This window comes from Gymnogyps californianus, chromosome 6 (genome assembly GCF_018139145.2).
Source record: "Gymnogyps californianus isolate 813 chromosome 6, ASM1813914v2, whole genome shotgun sequence".
NCBI classification, from domain to species: Eukaryota; Metazoa; Chordata; class Aves; order Accipitriformes; family Cathartidae; genus Gymnogyps; species Gymnogyps californianus.
In genome coordinates this window covers 35,223,172-35,249,804 of record NC_059476.1, presented here as the reverse complement: position 1 = coordinate 35,249,804, position 26,633 = coordinate 35,223,172, and the positions used below count along the sequence as shown (strand labels likewise).

Below are 26,633 nucleotides of genomic sequence, written 5' to 3'. Positions count from 1 at the left end.
TGTTATTGAGCATGTATTTTTATAGCCTATATATTTAACCCAGGGAAGTTGCTGTAAACAGACACCACACAGTATGTCTGCCTCGGACTCTTTTTTTTTTTTTGCTGTTTAAATTGGACTTGCACCCCCTCAGTGGTCAGGATCACTGAATAAAGCTGCTTGCCTTCATTGGACAAGTTCTCAATGGACTCCGCATCCACAGAGCTGCTCAGAGCTTTGTGGCCGCAGAGCTGCAGTGTGCAGCACCCACATTCCCAGCTGTTCTCTCCCTGATCCGATCCTGGATGACAGGGAGTGACTTCTGTTCCCTCTCAACCTGGAGAGGGACTGCTGTCCCATGAATGACCTCTGCAGCATGCCAGACAGTCCCAGCAGGGAGGAGGGATGAAAGCAACATTACTGGTGAGCTGAGCTGCCCATAGTGATACTGGCTGTATGCCACAGCTGGCTGCAAGATACCTCCTTCCTCTGCCATGCCCTGAGTGGGAAGAAGGGGAAGTCTGAGCAAGGCCATTAGAATAACATTCAACCAGCAAAAAGGCAGCAGATTCACGATGACTAAAAGACATGCAGAAACACAGCCCTCAAAATATATTATTACCAAATAATACTTTACAAATGAACAATATTTGTGTGACCTCATAAAGAAGGACAGTGCATTTCACAGCTTAATTAGCAGCCATCCCACACATGGTGATATAGAAACCAGTTTTCACTACTAGCTTGAGAAGTCAGAATTTATGTGTTGGCAAAAATTGGAGCATACAGGTAACCAGCATCTCAGACTATCTGGAAAGCAGATGCATCAAAATACAAGATATATCAGTGGAACTTAGTGTTGTGGATAGAATTTCCACAAATCCACATACTAGTGAGCTGAAAGAGCTCCAACAACTTTCCTATCATTAAAGGCATCTTGTTGCTGATTCTTTTATACCCCAAAGAAAATTTTTTTTAGTAAACTCTAAAAGTCAGCCTACACCATATTTCATCTCTAAGTCTCCTGAAATCAGGATTTTACAAAGATTTGTTTTCTGTCATGTTAATTTAAGTAACACAATTTATTTTGTTAATGTACACTATTTAGCAGGTTTTGAAACACTAAATATTATATGAACAGTGGCTAACTAGTACCAGCTAAAAATATCAGTATAGGAATGTAAGCTATAAGCCATGACTCCTGCCAATTACATTTCAACTTAACTACAGTGGAGCAGGTTTAAATCTATGTCAAATTTCAGTCAGTAGACTGACCTGGCTGGCCGGCTGCTCCAGCCTCCCCTACACAGCCAACTAGCCTTTTAATACTAATCCCCTATTCCTTTGACAGCCCTTGGAGAAAACCACTCTTTCCCACACTTGATCTTGAAAATATTCCAGAGAGTTTCCAAGCAATTTTACCACCCTCCTAAAGACAGCATAAGCAGACATTGCAGCGTCTTTTGCTTGGACACTTTAGTGAACAGAAGCTTTCTTTGGACCTCCTTTTGTGTTTAACCTCTCACATTCTCTACTCCTCATCTGAGATCTGATATGTCAGAATAAGCATGCCTGCTACTTAAAAAAAAAAAAAAGCGATGAAAGTGTGTCTCCTTCCCATCAAAACTGATCCCACTAATAGGATTCCATTCCTGAAATCCTATAGCATGCTCCACCAGCTCATGCTGAAGGGATAATCTTTTCACCTGCTGGAGGCAGCAGTCAACTCTTGAAAAACAGGGAACAAAATCAAGAACACATGCATTGTCTCCATTTGCTTGCATGAAGCAGTCACGCTCAGCTTTTTGGAATGACAAACTGAAGAGAGGTTTAACATGCCAAAATAAAGATTTTCAGAGAGTCTCCTCTTTCATACTGTTTAAAAATCATGTCTATTTTAGGTCTTTGGTATTGTGGTGGTTGTTTGGCCCAAGCATCTCATCTGCACTGAACTAATTCTGTACAAATATTCATGAGCATGTTTAACAAGTTTTAACAAATAGAGCAGGCATCTTGCCAGTCACAGCTGAATAGCAATGAAATCTAAACACAGACATTCAGGAAAAAGTTATTCATTATTTCAGAATAAAGTGGGAAGAGATATTTGTGTTATTTATTTTACAATATTTCTGTAACACCATAAGGATTAAGAAGGAAATAGCCAACCTTAGCCAGACAAAAGGAAAACACACAGAGCACAAATATCATTACAGGTACACATTGTAATAAATTATGATTTGCTGTTTGGCAAAGAATTCGCATTTTAGTATTTAGCATAGTTCTTAAACTTTTTCCCAGTAGAGTACTTTGAGGGTTTTTTTGTTGGGTTTGTTTGGTTTTTTCAAATAACCTATTTTCATTCTGGATACTTTCATTCCTTTAGAGGTGCACTCTATTTCTTTCTAAATTATTTCATGCCTCAAGGCAATACTAAGAATTTGAATAACAAAGAAAGAACCAGTGATCAAACTGAATCAGTCTCAGTATTTTAGGCTCATTACATCCATATTTTAAAACTGTGATAAGTTTTTACACTACCACCCACATATATCTTTAAAGAGAGAGAAAATGAACAAACAAGATATGCATGACACTTTCCAAACCTTTTTGGGATAGCATTTGAAAATGTAGTTTTTAGAAATGTCTTTGATTTATAAAGCAAGAAGTTCACATACAAGCACAGAAATTTAAGTTAAATGTTAGCTGTACCTACTTAACTTTGACAGCCAGGGATCTCTACATTGTTTTCTGTTATCTACTAACAGTGTTCAGGTTTTCAGTCCTGTTACTATGATCACAGCAGTTTCATTTATTCCCAGGAAGAAATTAATCCTGATCGCTTTAAAACTATCATTTAACTAGGACATACACATCTTTCTTTCCATACTTCTTTTTGTGCTTTGGTTTAACTGACTATTAGGTAGGATACACATTGCCTAAAGTTATACTCCTTTTGGTGGGCCACAAGTTGCTTAGAATCTTACTTATAAGCTTGTATTTTGTTTTCCTAGACCTAGAACTGAAGGTCATGAGTTTTGTAGGAACGTAATTTGGGAACAACCACAGGTTACTTCATGATTTAATGGAAGTTACATGACAAAGCAAGAGTATGCTAAACAGCAATATGCAAGCTTATGCTTAGTGTATTAATTTAATAATTCAATCAACAAGTTACAAACAAGTTAATTGTGTCAAGATAACTTTTATCTGTGGTAGTAATCTTTCATGCCTTATTTCATATGTGGAGTTACCTCAAGTTGATTGGAGAAAAACAGCAGAAAAGCCAGAAATCCTTTAAATAGTTTGTTTACCAACAAGAAAGCACAACAGAAACAGAAAAGAAACAATGGTCATCTTTACCAAAAGCCTGCATAGAAAACTGCATGGTATCTTTTGAATTACAGTAAACTGATCCCCATCATCCAAGAAATAACTACAAGCCATCTTAAACAAACATAGTATGAGGAGGACTAGAGGGCTGCCACCCCTAAATTGTGTTCCAGGTTTTCAATACATTTGCAGAATTAATCTTTTTGTTTAGGAATAGCAAATGCTCAGTACAATTACACTGTTCTACATCAAGGACAAAAGCAATTAATGCAAGCAGAAAGTTACCTTTACAGCTGCTGTCACTGCAGCAGTTGCTGCCAAATTCAACCCTTGCCTTCCAAAATTCACCATGGTCTCATAGCCTCTTTCTTTGGCTTGTACGATGTACTCATCAATCTCCTAAAAGCAAAACATACTGAAATTTTAGAGGGCTGTGCATGAGAGAGTCACATTACCCCACATTATTATTTTTCCATCAATAAAGGAAGACAGAAGAAACCTTTAAGAAACTATTTAATGGGACAGTTACTCTTGCCTTTGTATACTGATGTTTAATTCACTTATACTCTCTCATTTAAAAAAGGATGTCTGGTCAAACAAGGAGATAAAATAGATAACTTTTGTCCAGCTCAGAAACATTGCAGCTACATAGCAAGTTCCTTACAGAGCATAACCTTAACTTGTCAGACAAAAGTTCTTCAAGAAATAACATGCTTAAGATGAAATCAGAGAGTTCCTTAGAAAGGTAGAGATAGCTCACAAAGAACTTCTGAAGCCAGAGCTTTGACATAGTTAAGAACTAAGGACAATACAGTCATGACATTTATCCCCAGCTGTGGTAAATACCTGGAGATAAAGGCTTCAAGGTAGTTCACAACAGCCAGCAGACTACAGGGAAAAATCCCTTTAGCTTATGAAGTTGCCAATGGTTTACAGTTCAACCTTCAGAAGGTCAAGATGACCTTACTGTTCATATCAGTGGCAATCATGTCAGCTACCTGTTTTGCCTAATGAAGGCCAAGCCCAGCACTGACCTTTATGAATGCTATTTTCTGTACTGTGAGGTTTTTCAGTGGCAGTCTTCACACCTTTGCTAACTGCTCTTTCCACACATCCAAACAGGATACTGAAAAAAAGCTAAACAGATCGGTGGCCCTGTCATACTTTGGCTAAAGCTAAATATCCTTTAGCTATTTTCTGTTTGAGTATTTCTGTTGCGGACTGGTCTTCTCTTAAAGCTCAGTAGAAAGTCTCTCCTCTTATCCTGTCAGTTTGCACACCAGAAAAGTCATCCATGTCATTCGTCCTGAGAAGTTTTATTACTAGGTTATGCTAGAAAAAACGGTAACTTGAAGAGCTGTTGCTAAAACTGCATTCATGCTTCTGCACATGTTCTTCCACTAGAAAGTCAAACTGCACCATTTCCACTCAACTGGGCTCCCCAAAGTGCACTAAGTAGACCAGAGAACACCGAGCTATCTCATGTCAATAAAAAGTAGTACATTTTCTGCTCATGCAAGTTAAACAGAAGCATATATATGGACAGTCGTATGCACTTGCCTCTGCTAGTCCAAGTTCATGCTGCCTGGTAAACCAGTAACTGCTTTTATCACGTATCTAGCAACAGTTAGTATTTCAGCATATGGTATTTCCATATTAGGCATTAAAAACATGAGAAGTTATTTCTTACCCTTTCTTTAGAAGAAAGAAGCGGGTGTAGAAATTTTCTGTAGATTAAACTTGCCCCTCTAGTATATGGAGAAAGGAGCCAAATAACAAAAGCTATCTTCAGTTCATAGTACAGTGGAAACCTACAGACAAGTTAAAGGTTGCACGAAATCAACAACTGCAGTAAGAAAATGCACTGTAATTAATCATCATGAAGAGATCTCTTCAAAAAACAGTTACATGTTAGCATGTAGAATTCTTCACATACAAGAATTTATATTAGACAAAAATTAAAAGTTATAGACCTATGGGCCTAATTTTTTTAATTGACTGTACTGTCATTTAACAAATGGAAACAGTTAATACACTTGCTTTGCATTATACATTCCTGCACAGAGAAATTATAGTCCATCCTTTTAAGAGCTCCATTCCCCTAGTCAGTTTCTACAGCAAAGGTGGGAGTTTTACAGTCCCTACTTCAAGTGACAGTGTACAACAAGCTTGAAAACAGATGTTATTCTTCACATACACTGAGATCTTTTGCTGAAAAGAGGGGGCCATCAACAAGCACAACTTCTTTATAAAAATTAAATCATTACAAATCAAGCAACATCAGAAACAAATACAGTTTCACCCAGAGTTCATAAAAAGCAGGATCTTACCATGAGACTGTTAGGTCAGTTATTGTTTCAGTAACTGTATAAAGAGCAAACACAATCCAATACATCATCCAGCGAACCTGAAAATTAAAACACCATCTTCAGTAAGAATTTGGATTTCACCCTTACACAGAATACACTATACACTGCACAGCCAGTTCAGAGCTGCCAAAGCAAGACATTCAACAATATCTCAGTCTGCCTCAACTGAGTTTCAAGTGAAAGTATATGAAGGTCCTAAGGGTTTTCTGTTCATAAGTAGAACTGGTGGCAGCTGCAACAAGCTAAGTGAAATGGCTGGGTCACCAGGGTCACAACCTCACCTGGGCTGGCTTCACAGATTTGATTCTGCATCTAGAAAGCTTTAGTGATAAGAAAAAAACCACTGCAAAGAGTCAGTAGATTATCATAAGTATAAAGTGCAATTCCCACTATAGCACTAAAGGATATTTCACTCTCTTCAACACTGATCCATATGTTTATACCACACACACAAAAGTCAGCATTAGTAAGTCAGGTAGCCCTTGCTTTCATTTCACAATATACGTTATTCAGCTATACTTGCAGTTAAGTTCTACATGTGTGCTTAGCATTATGGTATTAACACCGGGGAGAGGCAGGAAAAAAGCATTTTCATGGAAATTTAATTCTATTCATATGCCAAGAACCACAAAATTCTTGTTAATAAAAGAGCTAATATGTAAGCATCTCAATGCTTCAGGGGTCTACATCTATATATTTTTTGTTGTTGTTTTTAAGATTTACACTATACATCGTTTTGAAATCAGACAATGCTCTTAAAATACAGGTTTTAGTTCTGTTTTCTAATGGTTAACTAAATAGCTCATTTTTCTTGAGCATTTGTTCACATTGGGTTGTCTAAACTGACTACATCTTTCAGAATAAATATTATAGAAGTAGTTCCACGCGTTTGTCTTCTCTAAGATATCAGTGGCCAAATGCAATGTATTTCCAAAATAGGTCAGTGCAAACCACCACTGGTTATTCATACTAACTGAACGCCCACATGTTCTTTAAATTCTAACACTATCTATGCTAGGAAAAAAAACCAAAACAGTTTAAAGAAAGAAAGAAAAGAGAAGAAAAGCATAACCCGCAACCAGATGCAGTAACCTCATTTCATTTGCGTTATACAGACTACTAACTCTAATGCTTTGTGGGTATACCAGAAAATACCACATTTGTTAGACACTAGTTCAAGTCCTAAATTCATGGTACTCTCTTTTCAAAAGGAGGAATATATATACGTTCCTACAGAGGATGTGGCTCAGATTTAATCTTCATTTTTAAAGCAATCTTTTTGAAGTGGACTTAAATAAGTACTCAAAACCTAATGCTGCCTATTTCATAGCTGTGCATTATGCTTTAAAACCACTTTTGTCACAACTTGAGACCCATTTATCTTAAATGCTTTCCTGCATTTCAATTTGAAAAGAAACTCAGTCATGTGACGACATTCTTCACTTCAATCTCTCAGAGGATTTAGATGTTTCAGGCTTGAATAAACTAAGACAAACACAACAGCTGAAGTCATCTCTGACAGGCTATGTGACATTTAGACTGATGACCCTTCCATGAACCAGTCAACACCTGAATAAAAATAAAATTAACATCCACCCTTGCCCCATCAACCTAAGCATGATGCAATGCAATTTTTAAGATGCCATGCAAGACTGAATTTTTTTCCAATATATTTTATCCAGGCTATTCATTCTTTAATCAACATCTATTTATCCAATTAGGGACAATAGTAGAAGTGGAGTTTCTCTTGGGCTGCTAGGAACAGCAAGAAATGCTCTGCAGAAGGGCACATGAGATCTGCCAGGAGTCCTGCTGAGCTGTGGGCCAAGATTCTCAAAACCACAAGTCAAATCATATTCTAGTACAACTAATGCATTAGGTACCAAAAGTATCCTTGACAAAGGAACCTGAGTGACTTACAGTGGTTTTCATACCAGAAAAACACCCAGGAAAAACAGAAGGTCATATTTGACACTGCCCAGAAGACTATCATCTACTTAACTCTTAAAGATGAAGTTACAGAAGCTTTGATTGAGTGTTGCTTTTTATGTTAAAAGGGTGATTACAGATTTGTTGTGTTGAGCTTTTTTCCTACCATCCAAGTGTTAAGCTCATCTTTGTTGGCTTTGGCTGAAGCACATCCTTTCAAGTCAGGACTCTGAAGCCAGGATTTGAGAAGACTGGTCGTTCACACTTCTAAACTATGTTTCAGATGCTTATTACAAGCACTTTGGCATAACACAGTGAAAACACTCCTCAAAGATCTTAGTCAACTCCGTTAAACCAGGGTAATTACAAGGACAAATAAATCTCCTCAAAGGCACAGATCCTAATTTCTAGAACTAAAGTCCCTAAGTCTTTCAAATGACCAAAACCAGCAGCAACACTTTTTTTCCCCAGAAATAATCTTTGAACAATTTGCTACATTATGACCTACACAGCAAGTCAAGATGTCTCTACTTTTTGTTTGTTTGTTTTTTACTGGTGGAAGCAGTGGCTAAGTAAAAGATTTCACTGTTACAAAGCTCTTGCAATCCAGCAAACAAAAACAGACAGCTCCTGAGCCACACATAACTCTGGAAAGGAAGTTGTGCTCGGGCCATAACATGACTGGCAGCAGAGCTGTGCCATTTGGAAGGCTGCAGTTAAACCTACACCCTCTCTGTGAAAGGAAATGACCCAGCTGGGAAGATGAAAGCCATGGATCATCCCTAAGATCTATCTGGACACTCAACCCAACCAGCAATGGAGTGGTAATTCACTGATGAATCAATGTCATTCCCTGCCCATGAAAAAGTCACTGTGATGGGTGTCATTCATCTCAGCCCCATGAACATTTTGTATGCAACTGCAAGTTCAGGGACTAGTCAAAGACCACAGGTGACTGAAAAGCAGTGTTTTCACAATAAATGAAAATACACAGTTGGAAAAATATGGTTCCAGGCCCTACTAAAGGTCTTGTGTAAATGACAGGCATCTCTAAAAAAGGATGCCCAAGAAAGACCGCTAAGTCATAGCTAACTGGACAACTGAGGTAAGAGTCAAAATCTCAGCATTCCACAAACATTACTTTTCTTTTTCTAGAAAAATATATTGCAAGAGGCAATGGTAACCTCTTAAATTAAAGTGATTTCTTGTATTAGAGTTTGAAACTGCTGTCCTCTACTTAGCCTGTGGATCCCTTTTGAGGGAGCAGGGAGGAAAAGCAGATTATAAATTCTTTGCATTCTATACTTTCCTGACAGGGTAAAGTAAGCATGAGACAGAGGAAATTCTTCTCTTATTTTTGATGATTTTTTTTCCTCCCAGAAGCTTAGCTCTGGCAGGCACTACCTCTATGTGCACAAATAAGCTCTAATCAGCTTGTGCACAGAAACCAGAAGTAGTATGAGTATGATGTCCACTTTGGAGCCTTGATGGAGTGATCAAGGCTAAATACAAGACATACAAGGGGAGGGACAACAGCTACTGCGTTCTACTACTACAACCAAGTACAAAGCAAAGCAGAGACATCGCACATGCAGACAGCAACATTAGGTCACAGCTATGGCTCCTGAGTTAAAGTAACTGATGGCACTGACTCCATCCCGAGTCAGGCAGCCAAGTTAAGAACAAGGTTCATGAGAGAATATAGGTTAGTTACTGAAATCAAGTTAGGCTGCCTCTTAAAACACGGAAGTAACTCAGTGACCAAAGCTCCTTGTGACTGTAACTGGGTAACATTCTTGTGGTAATCATCATTGCTCACACTGAAAAGTAAATAATTTAACAGATTAATTCTAAACTGTAGTAACTAGAGCAATTGTGTTTTTCTCCATCTTACTCTTCTGTCTGTTCTGCTTCTTTCTTCCACATCATCTTAACCAAATCTTTTCTTTCCCTGATTACATTTTTTTCCCCTCTTTGAGGAACAATAGATTAGCGAGAGCTACCCTTTTCTCAGGTAGATTTTGAATCCCCTTTTGAGCTCCATACAATGATAATTAAACTGCTGCTACTGTTCAAGTGGTCACTGAGAATCAAATTGTCATTGCTTATACTACAGATGTTGGCAGAATTAGGAAACCTTTTTTCTACCCCCTGCCCAAAAGTGCATTTTTTGGGGCACTTCACTGAAATGCAGCCAACACTTTAAGGTTTATTTTTAAAATCCTCCTAAAAACACCAGTATACAGCATAGTGTGTTGGACACATTTCAGCAAAGTCTATGAAAAGCCCAAGAAACCTTAACTTTAGCCCTCCAAACAAAATCACAGGCTTATCACTAGATTCACACAGGTGTTGTATCTAATACTAAAATAGTGGAATCAAGCTTTCATATGATTTATTGCACTGCATAATGAAAATTTCATAGTTGTATGTCAACACAGGTATTTAATTAAGCAATTAAAAGGAATGCAACTTACATATTCCTTCACATTTTTTGTCTTCACAGCTTTGTATGAGTAATATGCAGGATACAGCATCCCAAACACCAGCCTATTGGAAAATAAAAAGAGCTTTCAGAATCTATTATACTGTATATGACAAAACATCATTAGAGCAATGCAGCCAACTTAATAAAAAAAATCCCGTTCTCTAGCTTGAAAAAAAAAAATTACAATGTTATAGGTTGCTTGGAGGAAGTTTAGCAATACACAAAAATAGAGCAACATGAACAGAAAAGGCTGTATGCCCTGAAGACAACAAACAGTTTCATAAGACTGCCTCTAATACATAGTGTAAAACTAGTAGCTCTTCTGGTTCAGCTACAAGTAAAACCAGTCCTGCAGTCTGTCCATACCAAAAGACTGTTTCCGGTGATCCGAATCATCTACTTTTATCAGATTACCAGAAGATTCTTCAAAAGCAATTTTAGGACAACAAGATGAGTTACATAATTTCATCTCCTTTTGCTAGAACTCTGCAACAGCAACACATGGAAATGAAGGCAAGTGGGAATTAATCCAGTCTTGCTCAGACAGCCAATTTCTGCTAAAATTCATCAAAAGTAAGGTGCAGAGCAGGGTGAGAGGATGCCAAACAATCCATGCTGAGAGCAGGATAGAAAAAAAGATCTGCTCTAACACAACTTTGTTACAACACAGCATTTTCTAGTAAGAATCTTGGCCACAGCCTAGTGGAACAGTTCTTTATGAGAAATTGAACAGCAGTAGTTGCCATCTCCTTGACAAATGCAAGAGCTCCATACTTCTATTTCACCAGCTTGTTACACTTTGTAAAGTCAAGCAATTGCCTGCCCTTAGTTCCAGCTGGTCTAAACCAGCAATTACAGAAAAGTCTGGCTACATCTCTGCAGCATCACTTACAACTTGCTCAGGATGGTTACACGGGAGAAGTTTACACTGGTAGGGATATCTTCTAAGCAAGTTCAGAACTCTTAAGTAATTTAACTTCTCACAGTTAGGCAAAGATGCATCACATGTTTTTTTTAATAAGAGTCCACCTGGGACAGATCTGGCATGCAAGATTTCAACTCAAATGGTTGAAGTTTACCAAAGTAAATAATCAACTACATTTTAAGGTTTTATAGTTGTGTCAGGTAGCTTTAAATAAGTGGTTCTACCTCCAGAGCCACTGCAGAAGACTGCATGACGCTACCAAGCTTTACTTTACTGTTAGACCCAGGAAAGAATTCTAAGAACTTGTAGCCCAATTTACTTTTTAAAGCAACTACTCCAAGAGCCTTCATCTTCTACAAGATGTTATTTGCAAAGACTACCACTTTCCTAGTATACAAGACATCCATGTAAGTTTGAATTCAATCAGTCTGATATACACCATCTTCCAAGCACCACTCTGATATGTAGGCAGAAGTCTTCTACTTGGTAGGAAGCCAATTTAGAGTACTAAAGTCATCTCCAACAGTTAACATATAGTACATAAGTGAAAAAAATAATATGGAATTGTTAACAGCAAAGGTGAGATACTTTCTTCAACATCACAGATACCATAGAGAGAGGGTTTTTCCATCTTTAGTGCAAGACAAACACATGGTTACCACCCATGGAAGGAAGCCTGTTGCAGGGGCGGGGGATACTGGCAGAGGTACTCATGTTGAGCTATAAATGCCACAAGTGAGGGGGGAGGATAAAATTATGGAAGCATAACTGCAGAATCCTTCATCTTTGAAAGGGCCTTGTAAAGTCATCTAGTCCAATCTCCTGCTCAAACCAAGGTCAACATCAGATTTGGACCAGGCTACTTAAGGCTTCAGCCAGGCAGGTCTTGGAGACTTCCAAAGAGAGATTTCACATCCTCTCTGGGCAACCTGTTCCAATGCTTAATGAGCCTCTTAGTGCAAAGTTTTAGTTATATGTAGTCAGAACCAGAAGTTTATGACCATTGTCTCTCTTGACTGAGCAGCACAGCAAGAGAATAAGCTTGGCTCTCATAACCTCCAAAAAGTTACGTAAGATTGCTAATAAGTCCCCCCAAAGCCTTCTCTTTTCTGGCTGAACAAGCCCATTCAGACTCTCCTCAGAAGTCACATGCTGTGACCATCTTGGTGGCCTCCACTGAACTTTCTCAAATAAATTAACATCTTTCTTGCACTAAGCAGCCCAAAGCCAAACACAATCAAATGTATAAATCTCACATCTACATCCCCATCCTCTCCCGAATGTGTAATATGTATATATTTTCCTCATCATTTAATTTAAAAATTATAAAACTCAATGTAAGAAAAATCCTCAAATACCGAACCATATATTTTCTTACCTTTAGAGAACAAAGAAGGCTCTAAGAAAAATAATTGGTTTTAATTGAATTTAGGACAATAAAAAGAATTAGTACCTGATTATAAGTAAGAGTCAAAGCTAGTTAATCATGTATAGCCCTTTTCTAGGATGCATTCACTTCCACAACACAAGACTAGATGTGAACAAATCTTCTGGGGCACGTTTGCAATCTTTGCATACATTGGGCCTTCACCCATACAACAGAGTTGTTAATGGCTGATAGCAGCACAGAAGCTAAAGGGCACTTCAAGCAGGTCTCCACAAGATCAGACTCCTCTGTAGTGGGAAGGGACGGTGCACTGCAGATCACTTAAAACACTATTGATATGAAAAAGCGTAACTGGTGTATCATAGCGGCAGTTTAAAATCTGGATCTGGATGCTCAGAATTTCACAATTCATGCTAAACTGGAGTTAACAGAAGATGGATCCTGAAGCTCTTTAATATGTATAGGCAAGCTGCTACTCCACTGCAGCAGAGCTTACCTACATGTTTCAGATGTTGAAATGCCTTTTGAAGGAGTCCAGAATTCAAGTACTGGACTTGAATTCCAGTTCAGCATACTAATCTGCAGAAGCCAATCCAAATACAGCTCTACTACAGTCCCAAGATCTTTCATCCTAAGGCCAAGAAAAGCAACAGTCAAAAAACCCTGAATGGTTTTATTCCCAACTTGTGTTGTCAGGCTTTTCTCCTAGTTAAAAAGCTCACTTCACCCAAACAACAGGAGAACTGGAAACAGAAGTATTATGAGACCAAGCACCCTTCATTTGGATGAAATTCTGTAGACAACAGCTCTTCCTCTCATTTTTGCCCCTGTGGAATACCCTGGTCAGTAACCCATCAGCTCTAATGGCTCTCATCTTTCTGTGTTCTTCTGGCTGAAATTATAACCATTAAGTATCAGAGATAAGGAAAGCCTTGTTAATCCTAATAACATAACACAGACTTTATAAGGGCAGAAATTTATTTGTTCAAAGATACGAAAGAGGTTCCTGAACATCATAACCACTAACAACTGTCAGACGCCTGCATAATTATATGCCAGCAGTTACTGGTCATCTATGCACCTCTCCCAGATTCTCAAAAAATAGTCCAAAGTTATTTTAATAGCTACTAGTAGCCTGCACATGTAAGTTTCTTGCTATGAAGCATATGAAAGAGAAACAGTTTGAGTGTTTCACTTAACAGATTTTTGGTCTATACTTTTCCACTCACTTCACTGTCAAGTAGCACCACTTCTATTTTTAAAAAAAGTCATATTTTTAAATTTAAACAGCAATTTATCCTCTGAATGTGTAATCCTCTAAAATCTGGTAGAAACAAGAATTGGGACAGAACAGAATTTTGAGAACACTGCTTTGGAAATAACTGATCTTCAAGCAGAAAGCTTATTACAGTAACAGTAAGAAGATCATAAAGCTAAGCTAAAGACAACCTCAAGTTAAATGAGAACACTAACTAGCACAAGACAAACACAATAAAGGTAGCTGGTTTTCCCCAACTAGCAAATCTTTATGTTACTCAATACTGGTCAACTCAGGAGTCAGAAAAACCCCCATTTTAGTACTCACTTTTTTTTCTTTTAAAGAATTCTTCTAGAAATCACTTTTTACACCAAAGAACAAGAAACTTAACACCACAATATATCATTACTTACTAGTGTTCAGTACTGCTGTAACATGGAAGTGTTAGAAAAACTGCCACTCGTTCACTAGAAGTGGGTAGATAGGACTAAAATGAAAAACATCAGCACATTTAGCCAGTAATAATAGGAACAAATATTGTGAAGTTTTTATCTCCTTACAGCCAGAGCTGACATTTTAAGTGTGGCATGATGCTGCTGCCAACTCTGGCATCATTACCACCTTCGCACGGGCAAAGTCATCCAATCTTAGTTAAAGCTACCAGGCAATTTAACAGTAGAAAAGCCAACTTGTCGCCAGTGAGTGTAGTTGAAGGTCAGCAAATTCACTTTTACCCTCAATCTATACATGATAGATTAGTATATAGGCAAAAGAGAGATCACTGCAGCTGACTGAAGCAGAAACACATAGAACAGGAGCAGCAGGGAGCCTGGGCACAATCAGTATCATTGACACAGATAGCTACAACAGCCCAGCATTTTCTAGTAGGTTTCCTGTTTGCATCAATACCCCCCAAAATCTCAACGTTGTTAGCAACACCTACTGCTACACATTATAAGCACATCCCCCCTCTGGTATTTCTACAGTAACTGTAGAACACACTTCAAGGATGTGCCAAATTATTCCAAGGCTTTTCGAATTTAAAAGCTTAAACGTTATTTTTAAAAGTGCAGTTTGTATTTCACACTGGATATCAGCACACTGCATTAATGTAGCGGACAAAAACAAAGCCAGTTTCCACAGATGGAAACAGATTTCAGCTGAGTGTGATGTCATTTACTTTATTTTACTAGTAGATATATGGATAATCCTGCTTACCAATTTAATTTTACTGCCAGTTGGATGCCTAGCTATTTCAGTTTTTCAGCTGTACTCAGCAACTAATGTAGCATTCCTTTTTTGGTACAGCCACTTCCTCTACAGACATGTTGCTCATTTAAAGAGAAATGTTTCTCAAATATACTAGGAGATTAAAATCAAAAGACAAAGCAAAATAAAAGTATCAAAAAGCCTTGAAATCTGAATAAAACAATGTATTTGTGTATCCATATAGCTGTATTAAAACAAACATAACCTACTGCCTGTATTATCACATAATCTACAGTCTTACAGTTTAAATAGCTTTAAAGTGCACAACTATTTGAAAGACTCATTTCTGAAGCAAAGCAACTGAGTTTGCATTTGACTGATAACTGAAAAATCAGTCACCTGTACACACATTGCTCTGGCACTGAGCATATTTAACCTGGACAGTAAACAACTCTAAAGCTAATGTTTAAAAAAAAATTTTTTTTAAAAACCACCAAGACGTAAATGAAAGCCACCAAGTTGCTCAGAAAGACTACTTGCATCCAGACTCCCAAAACACTAAGCCATTAAACCAACAGTGCATTTAAGACTTCAGTCTGTTCACATTGCCAAAGAATTGCCCGAAGCAAGGAATAGTGTTTGGTACTTTATTCTTTTGTTCCTCTGAAATGCAGAAAGACAAGGGCCACAAGTGTTCCCTAATAGTAAAACCCATTCAGGACACTCGTTCAGTATGATATACTTCGGAGACAATGCCATTTGCTAAGCTCTCTTTCCTTAACAAGTCTGATAACAGAGATGACACCGATTTGTCCACCCACTGACAGACTGACGATCTTGGCACAGACTGACACAGAGCAAAACATTTGCTAATGTGTGCATCTACAGTGGAAATATGCACCTACACCCTGAAGGATCACTTGACAGCATTTGGTAGGTTGGAGAATAGAAGAATCCTCCCCATCTCCACAAAACCATGGAAGCAAATATAAATACCTGATATACTTCCCTACTTTGCTGACCATGCCCAGTTCCCCTTCCCAACACTACTCTTTACCCGCAAGTTATAATAGCAGCATCTTCCATTCCTGTCATATACACACACAAGCTTTTCTAAGAGCTGGTCAGACACCATGGAGATACCAGAAGTAACCTAGATGACTCCCAGCTCTGTGTGGTATGAAAGCCCTAACTGTACTGCAGTATCTATGCAGAAACCAGGTCTGACATTGTTAGTATTACTTTGCTTCTATATGAACTATAGTTACTATTCCATGTTATGGTTAGCAAGTTTAGTTTAAGCAAGATTTCTTTTGAAAGGAAGTTTGCTAATGGAAACTAAATAGCAGAATGAAATCTACTCTGAATAACAATGCTCGAGTCTTTGGCTGGCTGTTCTTGGCTTTAAAAAGGCAGATATGGCCATACTCCTTAACTATGTGTCCACTGAGATTTCGATCAGCACACACTGGAAAAGCATAAACATTTTTGCTTAGACTGTATGCTACTCATATACTCGTAAGCCACTCCCACAAAAGATAAGCAGTTTGGAATTTTTTCTCTTTTTTTGGCTATAAAGTGGTAAGGCTAATCAGTTATGCACTAAGTTATAACTGCTACACATGTCTGTGTGGTACCCTCATGCTCAAAATAAGGCATAAGGAGTATCTGTAAGAATCCTATTCAGGAAAAAAAAAAAAACAAACCTGCAATTAAACAGAAAAAGCAAGACTCTTAGTCATGCCCGCCAACACCCCCTGAGGGTTACAACTGGGTAGTAAGTTCTAGACTAAGCCAGCTATCTCCTAGGTTTTTACATGTCCAGACAAACAAAAGCTCACCCTGGCATTTTTGTCCTGAGTGCTTTTGAAAGACACTACACTAAATGAAGTCTTTCTCTCCAGCACCTGACAGAATTTAGTTCCATTTTGCTACTGGACAACAGTCAGATATGCAACACTAACCATCACAAGCTACATTGAAAGACTATGTATTCGAGTAATCACAAAGAATACACTTGGACCAAAATGCTAGTCTGTTACAGGGACACACGAGCATGAGGATAAGCTCCTGAACCTTACACCAAATTGTATCCTACTTTTTCTTCCACCCCCCGCCTTGGGCAAGGAGCAGGGGAAATCATATAAATCCTATTAAAAGAACATGTCTGCTAACAGTAGCAAACCTTAAACTCAGCAACTCCTTTAGCAGATTACAGTTACCAAAAGGCAGGAATGCAATCAGAAACAGGTCTGTTGAAATCTTCATAGCATTCTTATATCGAGAATAGCCATAGGAAAAAAGTCTTAACAGCTAAAGAATACACCCAGAAGCACTGACAGATCTGAATAAAGCACTTTCTTGAGCAGAGCAAGATGACTATTAACCTTGCAGCTTAGGAAGCTGGAATTCTCCAAAGCAGCTGCCAGATTCTTCCAAAGCACAACATAACCAAAAGTAATGCAATTACTCAAGCAGTGAAAAATCACCTTAAAGTTTTAAGGGGAAAAGTGACCTCCCTACCGGTCCCACTACAAAGTGGGACTTTCCTATGTCAGGAACATTTATTTAATATGTTCTAAGTATAATAATTGCAAGCAGTCTGATAGGAGACAATTAAGCCTTTCTTCCAATGCAGAGCTCCAGGCTCCATTACAGGTATCCTATCCACTCGTGTTTATGGAATACTACTTTATTGACTTACTCCAAAATAGGGAACCTGTTGCTAGATACTCTTCAAGTTCTCTCAACACGGAAACAGCCTTGCCTGAACCTTGAAAGAAGTCTAAAAAGAGTACACCAAAAAAATTATCTTCTGTAAGGGATGTTCTGTACTGGAATCTGTGTGGAAATACTGATGTACTTACAGGCAAGATACATCAGTAAGATTGATCACTTATTCGCATAGGCTCACCAGGTTTCTCTCAGAGAAAACAAGGTTTAGATGCCAAGAGAACATTCAAACCTTTAATCCATTTTCTCTGCAGAGAAATTTCTTTGAGTCCAAATGAGGATTTTCCTTTCCTGCCATTACCTTAAGCAAAATTCACCTATAAATGCATCCTCCTAAGAATTCCCATTTGTTTTCTTCATATGCTCAAAAAGAGCTGAAAGCACTAGAAACTTTCAAAGCATTTTCTAGGTTGCCTGTTACTCATTCTACTTGCTACTACAAAACCCTACATAACACAATAAAGGTCAGAGAGTGGTCTTAATTAACAATTAACTTGATACCTGAACACACATTAGATGTTCTACCTCCTTCAGTGAGAATTAACCTTGAATCTCCAACTCACAGCCTACATACAGCTTGCAGCCTATTAGGCCAGTTCAGTCAGCCAGCAATATACCCCAAACACAAGTCCCTTGAGTCCCACTCTCCCAGCAACGAACCTACTGCATGTGCGTTGTAGCAGCCCTCTCTCAGGGGCCTGTGGCAGTCTGGAACAAGGTACTGCTAAAAAACAACTCCCGAAGCAAAATCCACGCTACCCTCTCTAACGAGTCAGCCTGGAGACTGTCTTTCACATGGACAAGCTGCATCAGGGCTCTAACAACACAGCTCTCCTAGTCACTCTCACAGTTGACAGGGCATTACTGGTACATAAACCCTGTGAAACAACTCACCTCTTGTTCATGTACAGATCACATACAGTGCAGTAGTACTTGGGAGAAGCTATTGCATATCAATCTCACTAGAAGAATCTATGCCTATGTCTGGAGATGGTGTCCAAAACTTGTGTCCAGGACTGACCAACTTTTCTTGAGCTGCTGGATAGCCTAGGCATATTCAAACAGAAGGGTATAAGCCTGGAGATACCATCACAATGTCATAAAAACAAACAAAGACAAAACACACCAGCTCTCAAATCTCATTCAAAACATACAGTCAAAAGGCCCAACAAACCCAGTAGCACAGAAAATTCCAAAAAGCTAGTACTGGAAAACAAAATAGAAAACGTAGCAGGAACAGAAATTGTTATAAAAACTCTTAGTCACTTCTCTGCATGCTTACCTATTCATCGCTTTATTTTAACATACGTGTTTGACCACTACTGTAATAGCTTCCTGACTATCCCTATACTATTTCCTGTTTACAGACTTACTAAGCTCAACCACATGTGCAGAACAGTCAGCAGGTGAGCTCATAACTTCCAAGCACCCACACCGAGGAACTGAAACAAGATGCATCTATAGCTGCTCCACATGATAAAAAGCAAACACTGAAGGCCTTCAATACAGAGTAACCCTTATTAGAGAACTTAAATCTTTCACCTACCTCCTAACCTCAAGCTCAATAGCAGAATTTCATCCCTGCTAGAGAAGTATTAATTTCCAAAGCTGCTCACACTTATTTAAACCTCAAATAAGTTATCTTCCTTCAAATCTACCTTAAATAGTCCCTGATTTCACCTGTTGCTATGACTGTTTACCACTGGAAGCAAAGTATTTGTGGCCTCACAGCAGCCACCTGTGCCATCAGGCAGGAGCACAACTGAACACTGAGAACTAGCCAATGATTAGGAATGACTGCATCTACTTCTCACGCAGCTCTTAAGAGAGCCTGGCACGACTTTGTTCAAAGACAAAGATGTGTCCTTCTACTGAACTGTGCTTTTCTTTTAATGATCAGCAAGGACTGACAGCTGGATTAAAGATATCAGTTAGAAGAGACCAACTGACTAATGTGTTATTTTTCTTTCTTTTTTTTAAAAAAGGTCAAACCAACTCTAGTTTTCAGCAGATATTTTCTATTTTTACTTAGTACATGCACAAATAAGTTTACTCCATGGAGCAGGTGAGCAAGAACACAGTTAAGACCACAATATTTTTTAAGTTTAAAGATGAAAGCTGATACCTACATGGATGTTCAAAGAAACTGTCACATAGCACAAACTCTATTTTAGGTGATCATGTTTTAAGAGTTTACATAATAAAGGTGATTGACAGAGAAATACATTTATGAGCTTCCTTGTTTTTGAAAAAGTTCTTTACACTTACTACTCTCGGAGGTACTACAACCTACACATACAGTTTTCATGAGCAACGTCATCCTCTCAATTTAGGATACTTCTGATGAGCTCCTAAAAGACATCACTAATTTAATGCAGATGAAGTTCTGAACAAGATTAACATGAACATTACAAATTCAAGAATGAGGTGTTTAATTTTGTCATGAGGTTTAAAGTTATATATGCATTTGATACTTAGTTTCTTGGCTCTGATAAATTGAAGTAAAAAAGTTACCAGCTCTCTTACTTACCTACTTACTACTCTTAGGTTTGTATCTAGTGTCTTCAAAATCATTTTGGAATCTCCTACAATTTTTTAATTAGGTCTTAATTTCTGTATAAGAATATGAAGTCCTTCATATGAAGGATACTCTAGAAGAATCCAGGAGAGACCTTGCAAACCCCTTCCATTTTAATCTAACTGGTACACTAAAAAATTGTTCATTACAATAACTTCAACTCACTCATGTAAAGTCAGTGGCCACTTCTTTTCAAAGGTTTCTCTGCTCCGTGCCACAGTAAATTTTGAAACAAGCAAAGATAGATGGATGTTTGGAGAGCCAAAGCTAGCATAAAAGAATAAAGCAAATACTATCATCTCAGTACCGCCAACTCCTGCACATTTTTCAACACATTTAGCAGTCTTAAAGCTTCAGCTCTTGGAGATCTCAAAGATCCCAATCCTGGTGAAATGACCAGGTAGGAATCAGATTTGCATATGAAGATGATCTTTTATCCAGTACAAAATTGCAACAGAAGTAGTAAGATAGCATAGCTGAAGAACAGCAATAATAAGTGACAAAAGCTCTGCAGTTGATAGAAACAAACTAAAACAACGGCTGTCGAAAATACATGAACACATCTCCAGAATAAAACCCAAAAAAACCCAACAAAATACATTCTCATTACAGCAACTGTACTTAATGTTTAAAGTAGCCTCACTCATTAATGTACCTAAGTGCCAAAGCAAGATAACTGAGTATTTTAAGTGGCAGTAACCTCTTTCAGTGATGGGAAAAAGAAATTTTTGGTTGTCTGAAAGGATCCAAGGCCAGCTTTTTCTTTGTTAGCACTAACTTGGGCATATTTACCTTAAGTTATATTATCTTCAATCAAGCTACGGAAGTCACGATGGTAAGCCCATGCATAATTGCACAATATAGACATCCAAGTCTCAACTGCATGAGATGGGGAGAAATTCTTTGTATTAAAGTGTTCAAGCATATTTTCTCTATTGTCTCAGCAGCTGCATAAGGAAAAAGTGACCTGACGTATCCAACACTCGAACTATGGAAGTTCAGTAAGCTAGTACTTCCAATATTACTTTCAGTATTAGAGGGAAAATAGTTTATATTGTCTCAAATTAGGACTACAAAGTTGTGCTCATTCTCAACCATTTTTGGCATCTAAAGCTTTCTTCAGCTTTGGAAAGTGGCTTTAAAGCTAGCCACTGCACTGGAGTTTCCCCATCCTGGCCTCGGCCATCATTTATGGTCTAGACTCATTCCCTCTAATACCTCAGAATGCCATATCGTTAACAAAAAAATGGATTTCCACTTGGATTCTTACCTTGTCAGCTTCGCTTTTTTGCCTTACACTGGTCTGCTGGAAGCTTTGGAGAATCTCACAAGTTAAAATCCACAACCATGCCATTGCTTGCTGCTCTAAGAGAGTATCTTCTCTCAACATTTTTGGAGCACCATCAGCATCAAAATAACTGGCTATAGGAAACTAACATTTAAAATAGGAGTGGTCCCAACTAAGAATGGATTCTGCTTGTTCCAAGGAAAACCACATTTTATTTTTGAGCCATTTGTAAGTGAAAGACAAACCACACTGCATGTAACCATACATTCATCATATGGGTTGCATTTTTATTTTAAATGAAAAAAAGTGTCCAACACTGCTACAGGCCACACTATGTAGAATATTAATCTGGCTGGCTGATTTTAGAGAGAAAAGTGAAGTTCACAACCCAAAGGCCCAGAAAGCTCCTACTTAATCGTTACAGATCCTAGAACCTAAGGGTGTTGTCGCAGCTCAGCCTCAAGGTCCTGCCTCTCCTAAGAAAATGCTACAAAAAGACAAGAATTTGAGCAAAGAAAAAAGTGCAACCACACAACACCAACTCCCGAAGTAAAAATTCGCCTGTCTTATCTCTTCCCCAGACAGCTGGGTTTTTTGCTTTTGATCATCAGAAGTTATTTACACCTCAATTTTTGCCTTAAGGTCCCTGATGTCCAAACAATTCTGTTAATCTTATGACCCAGAAAAGCATTTCTGAAGCCTCTTAGAGCATTCAAAAACCAAACTTCCCCATTGTACATAGGAAAAGGTTTCTTCTATGAAATTTGTATTTGGCAGATACTGTTAAGATAACATCTGGACTTGTCGTTCCAAAGTATACGTGTTTCCTCAATTATAACCAGTACTTAGAGAATTCTGTGAATACGCTGTTAGACACCAAGTCAAGAACTGACAACATGCAGAATCTCTACCAAACTTATTCGTGTAGTTGTATTAGTAACTTAATGTCAAAAATACCATGCTAAAACATACCTTCATCTCCCCCCTTCTGAACCCCAGTCATTTATTGGTTTTTCTTTAGAGACTCATGCATTAATAAAGTAGTTTGAGGGGTAAGTTTTGTTCTTAAAAAACAGATAACAGATATGCTAATTAACCAAAGGTTCATTTTTGAGAGAACTCTGTTAACACAAATATGCTTGATTGGTAATACGTAAACAGTCTAAGAAACCAGAAGATACAGAGGGAATATAAGTGTGCCTTTTCAGAAACGACACTTGCCAAATGCGAATGAAAGGTAATTTGCCTGATTCACATTATCCTCTTTATACAAATGTAAATTCCATTTTGTCTCAAGCATTCAAGGTTAACTTTTATTCAAGAAAAACTACCACTCAAAGTTCTATATGTAGAATAATAAAACAAACACTGCTTATATTGCATCTATGACAAACTAATGACTGCCAAAGCAGTCATTTAAAACATGTATTTTATGTTTCTGTGGATATAGTGTCTTCCAAGTAAACTTTAAGCTGTTTGCTGCTGAAAAACGTGAACAGGTCAACAACTTCTCTGGCTTCTAAAACAATCTAACAGTAAATACACTTCAACTGAGTAACACTAGACATACTTTTAGACATAAGGGAAACCACGTGTTCTAGAACAAAGTCCTAGTCTGAGAAAAAAGATTAGCAGACAAAAGTGAATAATAAGAACACAAAGCCAAAGAATTAACTTTTTTTAAGTTAAGTTTAAGGTAATTACAGTTTAAGGTAATGCTACTATGCTATCAAAACTAATCAAGATATCTCTACGCTAGTGACGACTTTCCTCACTCTCCTTTCCATGGTTTTGATCAATGAGTTACAAAACGGGGTGGGGGGAGGAAATAACAAAACCAGACACTGGTAGGAAGGCACAAGCACAAACTGTTTTCTGATTTTCCCCTTCAAGCACTGCAAGTTCCAACAGCTTTATTAGCAGAAGAAAGTAAAGCATTATGTCAGACTTCTCACTTCAGAAAAAATTCTGCTTTGGGAATCCTTGCATTTAAACACTGGGTTAAAGGCTTTTGAAAGAAATTGCACTTAGTTTTCAACATCAAATACAAGTTCCAACTGTCTTCAGGATATGTGAGCAATATTTCAAAGATGATAAACACAGGGAAAACATTCATCCAGTTAAACCCACTTCCATGCCGATGCTTGCAGACTAGCTATAAAACACAACAGAAACAGAAGTAACCCCCTATTATTTTGTCAGTGATAAAGTGAACTGGAAAGTAACAGTGATGGCTGACAAAAGGCTCAATACAGAGTTAGCCACTGTGAGATGTTTTATTTCCCCCTATGTTCGAAAGCATCTCATCAGATTGGTTATTCAGTGCCACCGAGGCCAGTCATGTTTAAAGTCAGACTGGTCAGCAAAAAGCCTGCAATAATCTTTCCTACCTAGACTCTATACACCTCATCTCATTTGTCCAGTAGTAAACAGTTACAGTCTAGTTTCGCAGGTCTTTAAAATTTGAAAGACTCACAACAGAGAGATCGTATTGTTTTCAGCTGTAATATTTTCTTCTCTAAAAACCTAATACTTTCACATAATAGTACAGGTTTTGAAATTCCAAAGTTTCAAAAGCAGAATAAAAAGGATCAAAAAGCTTAGAGAAAGCTTCTTTACACATGAAGCACCAGAACAGGGTTTTTTGCAAGACATGTTTTTACATATATTTTTAAATAATTTCTTATCAAGGATTAAAACTATTGAGCCAAAGCAACTTTTTTTTTTTTTTAAATATTAGAATTTGGCTTGGGATCTTCCTCAGCCTTACATAAGCGTATCAGGAGCTGGCTCTACATACAAAATAACTAGGAAAGACAAGCTGTTCCATCTAGGTTGCAGAAATGCTCAAGAGCCTAAAATACGCTCAGTCGACACAGACATCGGTTTGTGGAACATGCAACAGTGGAGGCTGATTGTTTTAATTAGAAACGTCCTTTTGTGCCAGACCATGCAGTTCTTGGTATTTCTTTATCTACAAGGCATAGAACACAGATGTGGATTTCAGCACGTTTTTTAAGAATACATGCCAAGATCATTAAGTAAGAACGTCAGACTCCACAGTACGCCTCTAGTTGTGCTCCATCTGTTTTGAGCAAGCTTTAGTCCACTCGCCTGCTACAGGCTGTGAACACTGACCACACATGTTCTGCACCTACACAATCCCATAAACTCGATAGAGAAAAGAGCATCTAGACTGTGTAGCAAACATTGATTTAAGGAAAGGTATGCCAGGCAGGCAGTGGGGACGCTTGTTTCTAACAAACTGCCAGAGCTAGTCATTTTGCATTGCACTAACTTACAGAATAGGTATTACAAGTCAAGTTTACTGAGCAGACACTTGCTGTACATATTAGGATTGCCTAACTGAGAAGTTGAGCTATTGGAGAGAAATGCTCTGATGATTTCACTGCTTAATTATGTAAATGATTTTAAACTTTCACACAGAGAAGACAATACACTTAATCCCTAGACTTACATATGCTTACAGATTTCAACCTATAAAATTTAAGACCCTTTAAAAATATCTGACACCTTGTTTGATTAGAACAGCTGCACCATTATTACTGGAACTAGTTTCACTACAAGAAAGAATAAGCAGCAATGTGCAAGTGAAAAATGTAGTTTCAGAGTAAGCTTTAACCAGTCTGGTAATATGCTGATGCCAAAAACAATGCTGTTTTTGTCCTGCAACTTTTCATTCTCAACATGGCACTTATCTAGCAACTACACGACAGCAGCATGAGCTGGTGCAGTTTGTTGCAACTAGCAAAAGATTAACCTCTTTCAAGCATGCTAATTTTCATTTGGGTTGACAAAACCACCAGATTCACCCTGTGGCCACACAACTTTTGGACCCTGTGGAAAGTGGAGAATGGGGAAAGAGTGAAGGGCAGGATGGCCCCTCTTAGCAATAGGCCAGTGAGATCTGTTTAAGCATAGCATGAAGTGCCAAGGATAACTGAGACATGGTGACTGAATCTTTGCAGCTCCGTGGCGAGAAAGACATTTCAGCACATCTCTCCATCTCAGTCGCTCACACTATGACAGTAACTCCTTTTTCCCCACAGGTGCAGCAGCAATTTATAGGCCTTTAAACTGGAAGGATACCAGAAGGCATTCAGCATCCAACAGCACTCAACATCCTTCATACTTCAGCTGGAACCATCCTGCCAGGAGAGCAGGCTACAAACACTTGAAGAAACTGTCCCACAAATGGCCCTTCTGACTTGAAGATTAGGCTGTATAGAGCTATTCCTTCCACACAGATGTGGTGGTATCATTACTTAATTCCATCTGATGAATTATGGTTGTTTCAAGACAACGTGTTTGACAGCATGTTGATTAGCAAATAAGAGGGCAAATATTTTTGTACTTATTGCTTTTAATTAAAAAATTTGTATTCCAAGAGCAAGCCACAATCCAGGTTTACAAACAAAGCATGCACAGTTACATAAAACATCACCACCGTGCTAAGCCAGATACTCCTGATGACTAACCAATCAATACAGAAGCTATGGCTTCAGCCACCCATTCTCAGATGTCTAGTACTTCTAGGGGCAGCTGGACATCTGGAAATGTGGAACAACAACAACAAAAGTATTAAAGGTAGAGTAAGAGAATGCCTTGGAAACTACCATGGAAGAAACAGCTCCAATCTGTAAAGTGGCAAAAGCTGAAAGAGACTAATACTACTACCTACCTTCAGGTCACCTCCTGCGTGCCCCAAACAGTCTTTGTCCAGCTTAATGTAGTTACAGCCATAATCTAATATCAGAACCAAGGAATGCTTGCTGAATCTTTTACTTGTATATCTTTTGCTCCTTGCAAGGCTCTAAAATGGGGGTGGGGAAGGCAGGCATTATAAGTACAAGCAGACAGAAAAGTAACTACTAGTACCCAAGACAAATACATCCTCCCGTGGACCACAACAACACTCTTTTCCAACAGTCATGACTGCTGACCAACTTTACTGAAAACAAAACATGTACTTGAACATGAGGGTAGAGAGACTGTTGCAAAGCAACACAGATGGGAGAACTTTCATTTTTAAGTGAGGAGGGGAATAAAGTTAACAGATTACAGCAGACAGCCTGCTTTAACAGATTGCAAGAACAAAATGGCCATCTACTTTGTATTTAGGATGCTTCACATCTTTGC

General features: G+C 38.2%; 1 protein-coding gene across 2 annotated transcripts in view; it reads right to left on the bottom strand.

Annotated features, from left to right (window-relative positions):
• Window positions 1-26,633, bottom strand: part of REEP3 (receptor accessory protein 3) — a 38,473-nt gene that overhangs the window by 8,161 nt on the left and 3,679 nt on the right. The window contains exons 1-5 of one of the 2 annotated variants that reach the window (XM_050899000.1): window positions 15,888-15,910; window positions 10,085-10,157; window positions 5,640-5,716; window positions 5,000-5,120; window positions 3,595-3,708 (exon numbers count right to left, since the gene is read on the bottom strand). In XM_050899000.1, coding sequence (XP_050754957.1) covers window positions 3,595-3,708; window positions 5,000-5,120; window positions 5,640-5,716; window positions 10,085-10,144 — 372 coding nt within the window. In that variant the 5' untranslated portion in view covers window positions 10,145-10,157; window positions 15,888-15,910. Of the gene's footprint in view, window positions 1-3,594; window positions 3,709-4,999; window positions 5,121-5,639; window positions 5,717-10,084; window positions 10,158-15,887; window positions 15,911-26,633 lie in introns of those variants that run through there. The other variant, XM_050898999.1, reaches the window with a different exon arrangement.